The following is a 13,342-nucleotide window of genomic DNA, read 5'->3' on the forward strand; positions in this document are numbered from 1 at the left end:
CCTGTCCTAATGACTGTTTTATGATTTTGCTTTCCTTTCTTACATCATATACAATTTACTTTACAATGTCACACACCTTATGTAACTGTTAAACAACAAAGCTTTGAATGGAATTTGTGGACAAATATTCTAAATAGTGGATTGCTATAGTATTCAGTTTATGGTACAGAACTAAACTCGGAACTAAACTCTTAAAATCAGTTTGTCTGACTGCCAAAAATAACTATACAAGTAAAATCTAAAAACCTTGAATATAACTACATATAAACTTTTGCATTTAGTCAGACAAAATAATAGTTAATATACCATACAACCCCTAATTCTTCACAATTATAACCTTACGATAAATAAACACCTTGGAAATCATCAGAAATGGAGGGGAAAACTTTCAAAATGTGCAATGAAGGAAATTGTATATATTTGTAATGAAAAGCTACCTATAATACTGATAATCACAGTTACCTCTTGAAAGGCAACTACTGGAGCTATTTTTCAAGCTATGAGGATTCATATGTCCCATACAGTACTGCAAACTTTCCATACAGTGTATGGTACTGCAGAACTTTGTGAATTTTTAAAATATGATTCCACACCTTATGAAAGTGCCACCAAAGTAGTTCTGTTATCACAGTTTCTGGTACCAAGAGTCAAACTGTAAAATACCTTGAAACAAGTTGTGCAACCCCTCTGGCTATTATGCAGATCACTAACTTCTGATACATTACTCAAATAAAAAAGCAGTATATGGTTGTCTCCAACAAATGTTTCATCACCATGTCACAGGATATCATTGCACATCAAATACTGATCTTTCTATGACTTAAAAAGATTCTAAATTGAAGATCTGTTTTAGCAGTTTGTTTTTGGTAATAATGCATTACATGGCCCAACTATTCTGACTACCCTGCATTTGGCCAGTATTATATCACACTAAAATAATATCCCTCCATCTTCACCAAATGAATTCTTATAACTCATATGATTTGGGGTACTATAACTTCTCTCTTTAAAATAATGCAGCTTCTTAAATATCAGAGATAACCCCTCAAACTGAAAATCATAATTTCCTGTCACAAATAGTGTCTGACCTTCAGGAATGAGAATGCCTCATTTCCAGTATGATTCGACATTCATTACCCTTAACCAAGTTATTAGTTAATATAGTTATTTTCATTTATGACCAAGAAATGGTTTAAGATGTAAGATTTTTATATTTCTGGGGATCTGGTTACCCTCCTTAAATGAATAACAAGAGTCTTACCATGAAAACATTCCAGTTTCTCTTGGCTTGGGAGCTGGGATTGAGAACATTGAGTGATGGAAAGGTTTCTCTAAAGAAGATGAGCTACAAGAAAAAAACAATGACCAATTGATGAATGACTAAACCAAGACATATTAAAATAAATAGACAAACACACATTAATAGATTTAAAGAGAAACAAATAATGACACCGAGACACCAAGAATTGCCGTAACTGTAAATACAAACGGAAGGAAAAATGGGTGTGATACACACAATGTTTAACATACACACAGAGGTCAAAGAATGGATGGGTTAAAGTGACATCAAGACATCAAGAATTGCTGCAATGGATGAAGTAGATAAATAGCAGAGAATGTAACTAGATGAATGGACACACTCACAGATGGCTGGTCAGTCAACCAGCTAGACATTGCATTTGGATATACAGATAACTGGTGATGCATTGTACAGATGAGTGAAGAGAGAATCATAGAAGGAAATGGAGAAATAATATCAAGACATCAAGAACTGCTGCAGTGAATACTGATATGTATGTAAACATATATATATATATATATATATATATATATATATATATATATATATATATATATATATATATATATATATATATATATATACATATATATATAAAATATATATATATATTTTATGCTATTAAAATAAATATACATATATACACATATTTTATTTATGTATATAAAATACATATACATACATAAATATCACATACCATATATATTTATATATATATATATATATACATACATATAATATATATATATATATATATATATATATATATATATATATATATAATATATATATATACATATATATATATATATATATATATATATATATATATATATATATATATATATAATATATACTGTATATGTATATATAAATATAAATATATATATTATATATATAATATATATACAGTATATTACATATATATATATATATATATATATATATATATATATATATATATATATATATATATATATATATACACAGGTAAATAACAAAACATAAACAGCATTGAAAATGAATTCACTTGCTTTGTAGGTGGTGAGGGGGGTTCTCGGGCCCCTAAAGAGCTCCCCCTAAATCCGCCCCTGACAATGCTATAAAAGAAAGGAAATTATCAACCACTTAATATCTAAGAAATCTCATCTTAAAACAAAATGACACTTCATAAAAAAATCTCAAATGGTATTGTACTCAGACACACATTTTAGTATGCTGTATTTTAAACCATAATATTTCCTTAAAAATATATACCAAACATGTGGGTTAGTGTATCGTATACCTAAAATATGTAAATCTGGGCATAATGCACTGAAGATAAATCAAGTATGGTACAAGCTAAGGAACCATTCCCTTAAAATAAGGATCCTATTCATGTACCAGATATTTCATTGCAGTAGAACTGAGGCAAATCTTCCAAAGAGATAATATGAATGGTTTGGAAATGGTACTGTCGGTATCTAAAAGTATAAATGAAAGATGGTACAATCAGGTATCAGACTGTGAACAACTGCATAAGTGAATGAACAAGTAGCACATGTGAACGATGTAGTATAAGTGAGTAATGTTGCACAAGTGAATGAAAAGTATAGCAATGAATAAGGAGGTTTGTGAAAATATAATGGAAACCTTTGCAAATCAGCAAGACTAAAAAATGGTACAAGCTTTCCAAAGGTTATGTATAAATGTATGATTAATGCATATTACAATACATAATTCAGTATTTTCTATGTCAACCATACTACTTACGTAGTTAGATTTGTACTGTAGACTGGTCTTGTATACCTACTCCTGTGCTTGGAAATGACTTATAACTCAAAAAACCACAACCAATCACATTTAAGTGATTATTATATTTGATGATGGATAATTTGTTCAATTCAATAAAAATACATATTTGAACTATACACACTTGTTCCTTAACCCAATTAGTCTCCATAGCTACCAAAAGTTCAACTATGGTAGCTTTTTATTAGGAAAAAATTATCTTGGGTCAACTGTAATACTGTAATGCCCAGTAATCATTATAATCACATAAGACTAAAACATATTTGTCAATGTCCACTGTATAACAACATTTTTTTTTCACCATTATTGTATACTAAACAAAATAAATTGACAAATACACAAAATGGTTCAACTCTCAATGGAAACTGTCATTGAAGAAGCAAAATTTAAAACACAAGATCATAAAGTATAAGATTTTCTCCTACCACCTCATGGTTCATTTTGTGCATTTTGCCTAAGATACAGTATAGACCCTTTCATGTACACCATTACAAAAGGTTGTGCTGTGTCATGCTCTGTTTTCCTCACCGAAATTCATTGTCTGAAGACCCCTTCTGTGTTTTCTGTATCTAAGAAAGATGCCTAACCCCAAGAATCACATGAAAAACCATCAAAGTTCATCTAAAAGAAGCAATAAGGGAGGCATTTCCAATAGGTACCTTCACCTTCAAGCATCTAATAATGTTATTGGGTACAGATACCAAAGTACAGATACCAAAGTAACACAAAACTGCATTGGTCAAGCTAATACATAAAAGTTCACACTCATAAGCAACTTAATCATTCTCTTCACTTTTTTAACTCTCATTTATGTCTCATTTCATCCTTCATAATGCTTTTTTTCCATGAAAAAAATTGAAGGTAATTTTCTATACTGAAGTCATAATCAGAGGCTTTATAGTATAATGACAGTCTTCTATTCTACTTCAACAACTGATTTAACAACATTAAAAATAAGAGAAAAAATATTATTCCTTTTGGTCTGACAGAATTTTTCACATATACGAATGGGAATCTGGATACATAAAATAAATTTCAAATGGGAATCTGGACACACCAAATAAATTTCAGTGAACTAGAAATAGAAGCCTTTATACTTTAACATCATAAAAAGACTGAAAATTCCTCAGAAATTTCATTCAGGTTAGAAGCAAACATTACAATGACTAAAACTAATTGAACTATGAAAAAGTTCTTCATATCCACAGAAGAATTCAGCTCTTTTGACTGCAATCAAAATATTGTGCGTACACATAAAATGGAAGGTGATCACGGGGATCAAATACTCCATGTTCAGGAAACTGCACTTTTGCCTTTAAACATATCAAGATAAAAGTGAGTAAAAATCATGGATCAAAAAAATTAAAAACCCAAAGCCTTCGTTATCAAAACACTTGCAATATAATCAATGCTCAGTTTTGTTTACTTTTAGCATCATGATACTGTACTAACAACAAGAAATATCCACTGTGGAGTTCAGTTGAAATCCACAACCACATTCATATATTTGGATGACAAAATAACAACCCAGGCCTAAGAGAATACCCACACTAAAAGAGAAGTAAATCTTATTAGTTACACTACATGTGTAGATCCCACAGTGTAATCAAATGACACGCACACAGAACTAAAATAGCAGAACCGTAACATTAGATTCACGGAAAGGTAGTGAAAGAAGAAAGGTCCTTGAGTATAACACCTCTTCTCTACCATAATGTGCAATACTACCATGTTCATGTTCCCCTAATTCAAACGCTACTCTGTTCAAACCCTGAAAAGTTTAAAAACTATACTAATAAGAAGTAAACAATAAAGAGGGATAAAAACTTACATTCCCTTGGTCGAGATTTTTTTAACAAGTTTTGAATACGACTTTTGCAACTGAGATCTTCTCTTTTCATGCTGCTGAATAAGGTTTTGCTGCTCCTGTACAAATAAAAAATATGCCTTAATGAAAGTAAATTTTCTAATGTTAATAATGATTTGGAACAAAATACAACTTTCTGATTAGACAACTTTTTCATACCTTAATACTATTGGGCTGATAACTCCTGAATCTTGATCTAGATCTCACATCAATTTTAACATGCTTGACTGGTTTTAATATAGTTCCCTTACTGTTGTATTTACTGTGCATATTCAAATTAAACACAAGAATTTTGAATGTTATCATGTTCAAGTTATTTGAATTCTTGCTTCCTAATTAGACATAGGCAATTTATTTAAATGAACCCCAGTTTTCCATAAAATTCATTAACAGCTTACTGGCCAGCTCCATCAGTTACTTGGTTAAACTGCTCAAAATAACAAGAGAATAAGATGGCTCTAAAGACTACCTTATCTTCACCATTATTATTAAGAAGTTTACCCGCACCACTGAATCAAACACTTGACTCTCATATGGCTGGTCCGAAATGCTGATTTTTAACGCTAAAATCTAAATTTCATTTACTCATTACTAATCTTAAAAAATTTAATAACTGTTCAAGTACAAATTGATGAAGATTATGCAAAATTATATTAATTTGTTTTCAAAACTGGACATTCACATACAGTGCATTTAATTGCTGATGTTATCCTACATTCCCTACTGACACAGCTTGGGTTATGTGAATTATTCTTTAAAAAATAGTCATGGATCAAACAAGTGCAGATTCCATACCAAAATACCGGGTTTGACTTGTCTTATCAGATTTATTACCTTATATACGGTAATCTGCATTTTTTACTCCTTACTACCTTATAAACTTTCAGTACATGAAATCATTCTTTCTATTTACAGGCGATGATACATTCAGTAAGTGCCTTGAAGAGGCCTTCACCTGTGGATTACAGCTTGTACATATTCTGCCAAAACCATAAAGTTACAGTTCCTCTAAGTCAAGCAAGTGATAACAGTCCCATAAAAGAAAACTAAGGGATTGAGTTGCACAGATATGATTGATAGCCTTGAGAATGTGTAGGATTCTGCTTTTGCCTTAAATGTCTGTGCGGTACAAAAAAGTTTCACTCTTAACAACCCCATTCATCAATACACAGAAAACCTTATGAAGAATGAGAATGACCCTCAGCCAAGTGAAGAAACAAGTCTTGTAGCCTTTGGGGCTTCATAAAAGAAACTTGGACTTGGTGGATAGAAGCGTGTTAGTTATGCCAAGGACCCACTTTTGCCAGAGAATTCCTTAAGGAAATGCTCTAAAGTCTTGTTCCAGAAAGGTACAGGTCAACTGGAAGAAGGAAAGGACAGCCCCTCAACCTCCATGGTTATAGCTTCAATTCTTTGGGGGGTGTAATGGCTGACTAGAGCACCTGGACATCTGATAATACTAACACAGCCTCCAGCCCACCCACTGACAGATATGATGCATAATTTGTTCACTGTAGCCATTACTGCAGCAGTTCTCTGTTCAAGTTTTCTAATGCCAGTGACAAGAAGGTTAAAGAGGAGAAGAAGTCCTTGGACTTGGCAAGGTCTGTCTTGGATTCCATGGCTCAGGCCACCTTCCTTGGCTTCAGCTGCTTGTCTAAGCTGATAATCTTACAGTCCCAGTGAAGGATCATGCTAAAGATGGTCTCGTCCTGTTCTGCTATAAGTGCCTCCAATGCACCTTTCCCCTCCATTATGAAATAAATCCTTTCAAGCTCTTCCTCAAACCTGGGCCCCTTTGCATACGTCTATTCTTATCTTCTTGGCTCCCAGAAGTGTAGAGGGTTTACTGTCCAATGTAACAGGGCCATAACAAGGTCACTGAGATCATACAAAAAGTTGGAACCCAAGTATTTACACAGCACCTCTTTGCACCAACCAGTTTTGCTTAATTTCCCGACCAACTAGTGACCAAGAGAGGGTAGAAATTCACCTCTACATTTCGTACAGTATTGCACATGTTAATTTCATCACATTCATATTCATTCAGATTTAACATTGAACTTCGTCATTTGATACAAGGCATTCAATATGCAAAGTGACCTGGTCTGAGTTACCATCTCCCCTGATAGGTCCTGGATTCAATTCCTACGTGAAGTATGAGTTTATATCTATATATTTTGTATGTTATTGTGCAAGTTCACGTCCAATAAATTTTATTCTAGTTTCTTGCAATCAATACATACAACACATTTTCAATGATACAGAGGGAAGATTAAAATTTTCTTATATTTTTTATTTGTTGAACAACTGGTGCCACTTGAGAACATACAATCACTTGATTAACAAAAAGGCAAAACACCAAAGGCAATATTTACCTTTCAATATTGGTATCAAGCTGTAGAAGCTTGGATTAGAAAGTAAATATAATGAATAAAGGAAAAAGGGACTTTGACTTATTATCAAGTATTCATAAAAGTTGCTTTAAGATATCTTAGGAGAGCATAAACTCCAAAGATATACTGGATTTTCCCAAAAATCTTAGATACTTATATTGCCCAACACACACCTAGTTGAGTATGTTAGGGGTTATGTTCAGTCTCTCATGATGTTTATTCGGGTTTGTTTCATAAGTTGTAACAAAGGGATTTCTTACCTAGAGCCTGTTGATGGATGTACTTAAATATAAATTGAACATGAACAATATATGAGTATTGTAGCAGAGAGTAAAAAACAGAATAACATACCTTCTCAAACTTTTTTCTTAGCTTCTCTAGGTTCTTTTCTAATTCGACTTTTTTCTCTTTAACACTCTTGTAATTCCATAGTTTTTCTAAACTTTCTGCTTCTATAACGTGTTTACTAGTTTCTGAAAAGGCAAAAATATTAGCGCATAAGTTTTTATAGAGATTTTTGTATACAATACATTTTGAAAATTAAATTTTCATTCTAACACTATGCTACATAAAAGACACAGATAAGACTGTAAGGAGTATACTGTACAGTGAAATTCAAGTTCCACAAATACACAGTTGGTCTTTATGGTAAATAAAATTACATTTGAAAAAACCACTTCTAATCCTCCTGTGATGCTTTTAATCACCATTAAGAATTTTCAACTAAGGTGGAAATTTCAACTAGTTACCACAACATAACCTTCAAACTAAAACTCCCATCACTGTAAAAGAGATATTAATTTTTCACTTACTTCTGCTGCAATTTGTAGTTATCATATCATCCAATCTCAATAATACAATGAGAAGTAAAACATGACATAAAGGAATCTACAAACTTTCAAAGTCTCTGCAATATAAAATTTTCAAAGTAGATGTCACAAGAACCATCAGGTATGGAGCAAATCTGAATTCATGAAGCTTTAAATATAAGTAAGATTAAATGATAAAAGATATAAGTGCATAAAACCTTCCAATACCTGCTGACTTCATGAGATATGCTGTACAGAGACTGACTGATTGGTTTGTTTCAGAGAATTTCTGAGGATTAAGCTAAGTTTGCTGGAGGTGGGAGTACATGCATAAATATTCTATTACGCTGTGAGTACCATGGGTTTCCCCTGATACCCATTAAATCGAGGTAGAGCCACCTATTTTCCCGTTCACTTTACCAACCACTGAGTTTTGATATAAAACCTGCACCTCTGAAACAATACTATGCCTCTGTTCTCACCAATATTTCTCTTCTTACTGAAACCAAGTAGTCTAATGATTCTTCAGAAAACCTTTCTAAAAGCTCTAACATCTGAAGAAATAGCTACTTCTGTGGATTCTGATTCTCCCTACCAAGATTTACCTGCCTAACATTCTTCTGAATTATGTTATTTCTTTTTTTAACTCTTTTCATCAAGCTCCACTGACTTTACTATTTTCTTCAACTAAAGGATGGTTCATTACATTCTCTCTCTCTCTCTCTCTCTTAATAGTTTTTTCTCTCTCTCTCAATAGTTTTCCATGTCAGCTGACTATCGTTACTTTTTCAAAACATTAATAGTTTGGATTTGAAGGCTTTCATTGGCTATAGGGGTAATTCTTTTTAATCTAAAAATACACTCCGTCTAGGCTGTTTTACTACAGAACATACAGAGTACAATATCAATCACCCCCTATAAATCATTGGTGGATTATCCAGCACTCACTTGCAAACACAATCATACACATAGTACCTTTAATTGTACACTAAACATTCCGAGGATCAACAGTTTTTTGCCCTCAGGCAGACTATGAACACAACAGTCTCACTATTTATGCTCCCTCTGGATCTTTATTATATCTCAACCTTACTTTTAATGTGCATTGTATGAGAGGCAGTGAGATTTGAGGTAGAAGGGGAAGCATTAATTATAAGGTTAATAGATTTGTAAGAAAATACTAAAGTCATAAAAACAGTGTATTTCATCACAACCACACTAATACATACAGTATATATGTGCTATTATTTAGGCAGAAAAGTGACATGTCGAATGCCACAGAATGTTTGTGTATGCCTGTAAGAGACAAAAAAAAAAAAAAAAAAAAAGTGCCTGGGTACTATATGGAGTCAAGAAATAGGTCTCTAATAGTTATAGGTTTGAAAAACAGTATAGTTACAAACCTACTGAATGTAAAGCAAGATATTTGTTTCTTGTAGGTCTTTCAAAATTGGAAGAGCAAAATACTTACCATCATCATCAAATGTAGCAGCCAATAGCCACCGAAGACCATGTCTCTTAGCAGTGAATGATCGGTAGGGAAGAGAACGATAAATCTGCAACCTCTTCCCCAGTGGGTAGCAAATACAAGTTTGACCATTTGTATTAAAAGGAAACTAGAGTATTTCAAAATGGTGACTTACACTCTTACCTGTTCTGCCTCACCAACTGTTACTTTGCTGAATGTACTCAAAACACTTGCCTTAGCCACTCAAAGACCAAGTTCAGATAATTTGCTTCTTCCTTCACCCTGCAGTGAGGAACAGTATTGAAGTATAGAAGTGTTACTCTTGGTTCTCTGAGAGTAAATCCTGATAACTCACTCTAGATAGGGTAAGAAGTCCTGTCTCTTACTGACAGAGGACAAGGAAGGCATGGCGAAGAGTCTTGGGAAAATGACCCGACATCTTGCCTTTTGTACGAATTTGAAAACTAGTGATATTCTTCCTGAATAACAACTGTTAACACACATAATCGTTCTTGATACCATGTAAGTCTCACTAGCCCATCCTTAAGAAGTAAGTGCCTGTAGAAAGACCATCATCATAGCAAGCATCAGCAGAAAGGTTTCCTGAAGTGGCTCTTGAGATCTTGTAAGGCACTCAAATATGATGGTGAGAACACATTTAGAAGGTCTGAGCTACCCTACGACTGTTACAAGCACCACTAGATTACACAATGAGAGGTTACTGGTTGAGATGAAACAGAGGGTCCACAGGATGAAGGACAGAGACTGGTGATCCTGGGAGCATTTTGGAAACAAATAAAGGCATATATATATGAATAACTGTATACAGCAATTAGGTACACTTTTTGTTTGCTGTACAGTAGTAAAGTATTTACTAGTTATTTTGGTATTTCAGGTATCTTACATTGCTATTTGAGTTTATATAATAGGTTGTAATAAAGCTTGGTACTCTGAACCAAGGTTTTTATAGTTAGTTATCTACTAAACAAGAAATTCTGGTTATCAGACAGGAAGTAATCTAAATTAATGACAGAAAACAGACCAGTATTGCTGTTCATTTCTGTTCATTCCATTTTGTTTTGGAAGTTGCTGAGTACATACACGTACAGTATACATTACATACATACATACATACATACATATACCTATATATGTGTATATATATATATATATATATATATATATATATATATATATATATATATATATATATATATATATATATATATATATATATATATATATATATATATATATATATATATATAGTATATATACACATCTCTCTCTCTCTCTCTCTCTCTCTCTCTCTCTCTCTCTCTCTCTCTCTCTCTCTATATATATATATATATATATATATATATATATATATATATATATATTATACATAGAATCTATATAATCATTTTTACCAGGTACAAGATGTATGTATCTGTAATAGCCATAATAATGTCAAATTCTCAACTTCCTCACTTTTTTTTATAAACTTATCGCTGTAAGCCTTTAGCCAAGTTGGGAATAAATGAAGAAACTCTCACTTTCCGAGGCAGGATTCAACTCCCTTCCATGACGGGTTCCACTGAGAACAAGCCAACACACTTTGTTTATAAGGACAAGAATAGTGTTAGTTCTGCTCATGCATACATATATGCAAATGGGTCTAGTCAGCTCTGATGAAATGTTTCTGAATTTGACAGATATATGTACGTATGCACTGAACTAAACTTATATTTGTCTTTGCAGAAAAGCGCATTAGTACAATCTGCTGAAACCTCTTGTGCTTGGGGGTGAATCCTGCCATGGAAGGTGAAAGTTTTTCACTCATTCCCTGCACCAAGGCTTATTATGATAAGTCCCATATACCAAAAAAGTGTGAAGAAGTTGAGGAGTTTAGACAAAAATGTGGTTATTGCAAATATATTTGTAGCTGGTAAAAGTGACTAGTAGATTTTAGATGTATATATATGTATGTATGTATGTATGTGTGTGTGTGTGTGTGTGTGTGTGTAGTGATAGAGAAAAATTTAAGACAGGACATAAATCCTGGCTGGTTTCAGCTTTATTTCTAAGCCATCATCAAGGGATTGATACACAGTAGTAAAAATTCACAATACATAGTATGATAGACAGTACAAACCAACGAACAAACCATGAGTTTGTACTGTCCCCCTAGCATTCATATTTTGCGAATTTCTGCCTCTGTGTATCAGCCCTATGATGATGGTTAGAAATAAAGCCAAAACCAGTCAGGATTTATGCAGTCTTTCATTTTCCTGGTGGTAATGAGAGTTATATAAATCACAAGTCAGAGTAATTATAATCATATATACATATATATATTATATATAATTATAGCTACTAAATCAAGGATAAACCTTGAGTGCAGAAAACTTCCAACACATCAGATGCTTTATATACCAATACAAAAGACTTATCTTTATTTAATCACCCTCTCTTTACAGAGCACCAGTCACCTCTACCATGCATGCACCCTCATGCATTTCAGTATTGAAGTCCTTTGATTTTAACACCTCCTCCATTCCCTCCTGCCAGAAAATTTTCAGTCTCTCTCTCTCTCTCTCTCTTGAAACTTTAAAATTATATGCACTTCGCACCAGCCTATCATCTTTCATTCTCTCACGTACGAAAACCACTTCAAAACTTTCTGATTCATGCTTCCATCAATACTGGTCTTTTGATCACATCTTTGTTGTATCCCCATGTTTCTCAACCTCTCAACCTACTTCTTCCAACATATACCAACTTTTCTCTGTTTTCTTATCTTTATTAACCATACATACTGCCAAAAAGGAGAGTTGGCTAAACAATCTCTTTATACATTTCTATTTTTCCTTCCAGAGATACTTCTTTTCCACATAAAATAAAAAGAGCCTACTACCTTCCACACTACACCTATTCTGTGACCAACCTTCTTCCTCATCCTACTAACATCTGTCACATTACTCCCAAACATCCATGAGAACCAACTATAGTACTTCCACTTTTGCTCATCCGTACTGCCGTTTGTTACTCCCTCTTCCTAGCATCTACATACCAAACTTTCCTTTTTATAATAAAACATTCAGTTTGAAAGTTTCTTCCTTCACAAACACTTTCCTATTCATTCCTGACTCTACAGTTTCTCCTCACTATCATTAATATTGTACCATCTGTAATACCAACCACTCTACACTTCATCTGCATCCATATCTCTGTTCCAAAATTTAGTAACTGTATCTTACCTTTCCCTTACCTGTCCCATCACTCCAGCAATATACTTGTCTCTGGCCCACTTTTATACCAGATTAGTCCTTCTCCCACCTGCATATTCTAAAAAACATTTCGCTTTTATCAAAAAAATCTTTACACCATGTTATCTTAACTAATACATTCTCAGCATCCTCCACACTGGATTGCTATCAATTTGACCATAATTTTTTCTAGGTCCATGTACGCCACCTGCAGATTTTTCCTTTATTTTTCAAGTTCTTGCAAAACAATTTCATAACAAAAACCTGAGTCTCACATACAGCTCTTCCTCTTTCAATCGTTTTCTTATCTGTCTTTCTTGTTCAGTCGAAAATTCTTTCTGGGTATACTGTACTACAGTAAGTAATGTTACGTGCCCTTCATTACCTTTCCCTGATACAAAGCAACAATCAATCACATCAACCATTCATTTGGTACCTTTGCCCACACAGACATACCTTA

At 33.2% G+C, this 13,342-nt stretch overlaps 1 protein-coding gene across 1 annotated transcript in view; it reads right to left on the minus strand.

The window, feature by feature from the left end:
• Positions 1-13,342, minus strand: part of LOC136854573 (1-phosphatidylinositol 4,5-bisphosphate phosphodiesterase classes I and II-like) — a 513,384-nt gene that overhangs the window by 40,016 nt on the left and 460,026 nt on the right. The window contains 3 exon segments of the mRNA XM_067130940.1: positions 1,262-1,345; positions 4,923-5,017; positions 7,706-7,827. Coding sequence (XP_066987041.1) covers positions 1,262-1,345; positions 4,923-5,017; positions 7,706-7,827 — 301 coding nt within the window.

The sequence above is a fragment of the Macrobrachium rosenbergii genome, chromosome 29 (assembly GCF_040412425.1).
Source record: "Macrobrachium rosenbergii isolate ZJJX-2024 chromosome 29, ASM4041242v1, whole genome shotgun sequence".
Lineage (NCBI taxonomy): Eukaryota > Metazoa > Arthropoda > Malacostraca > Decapoda > Palaemonidae > Macrobrachium > Macrobrachium rosenbergii.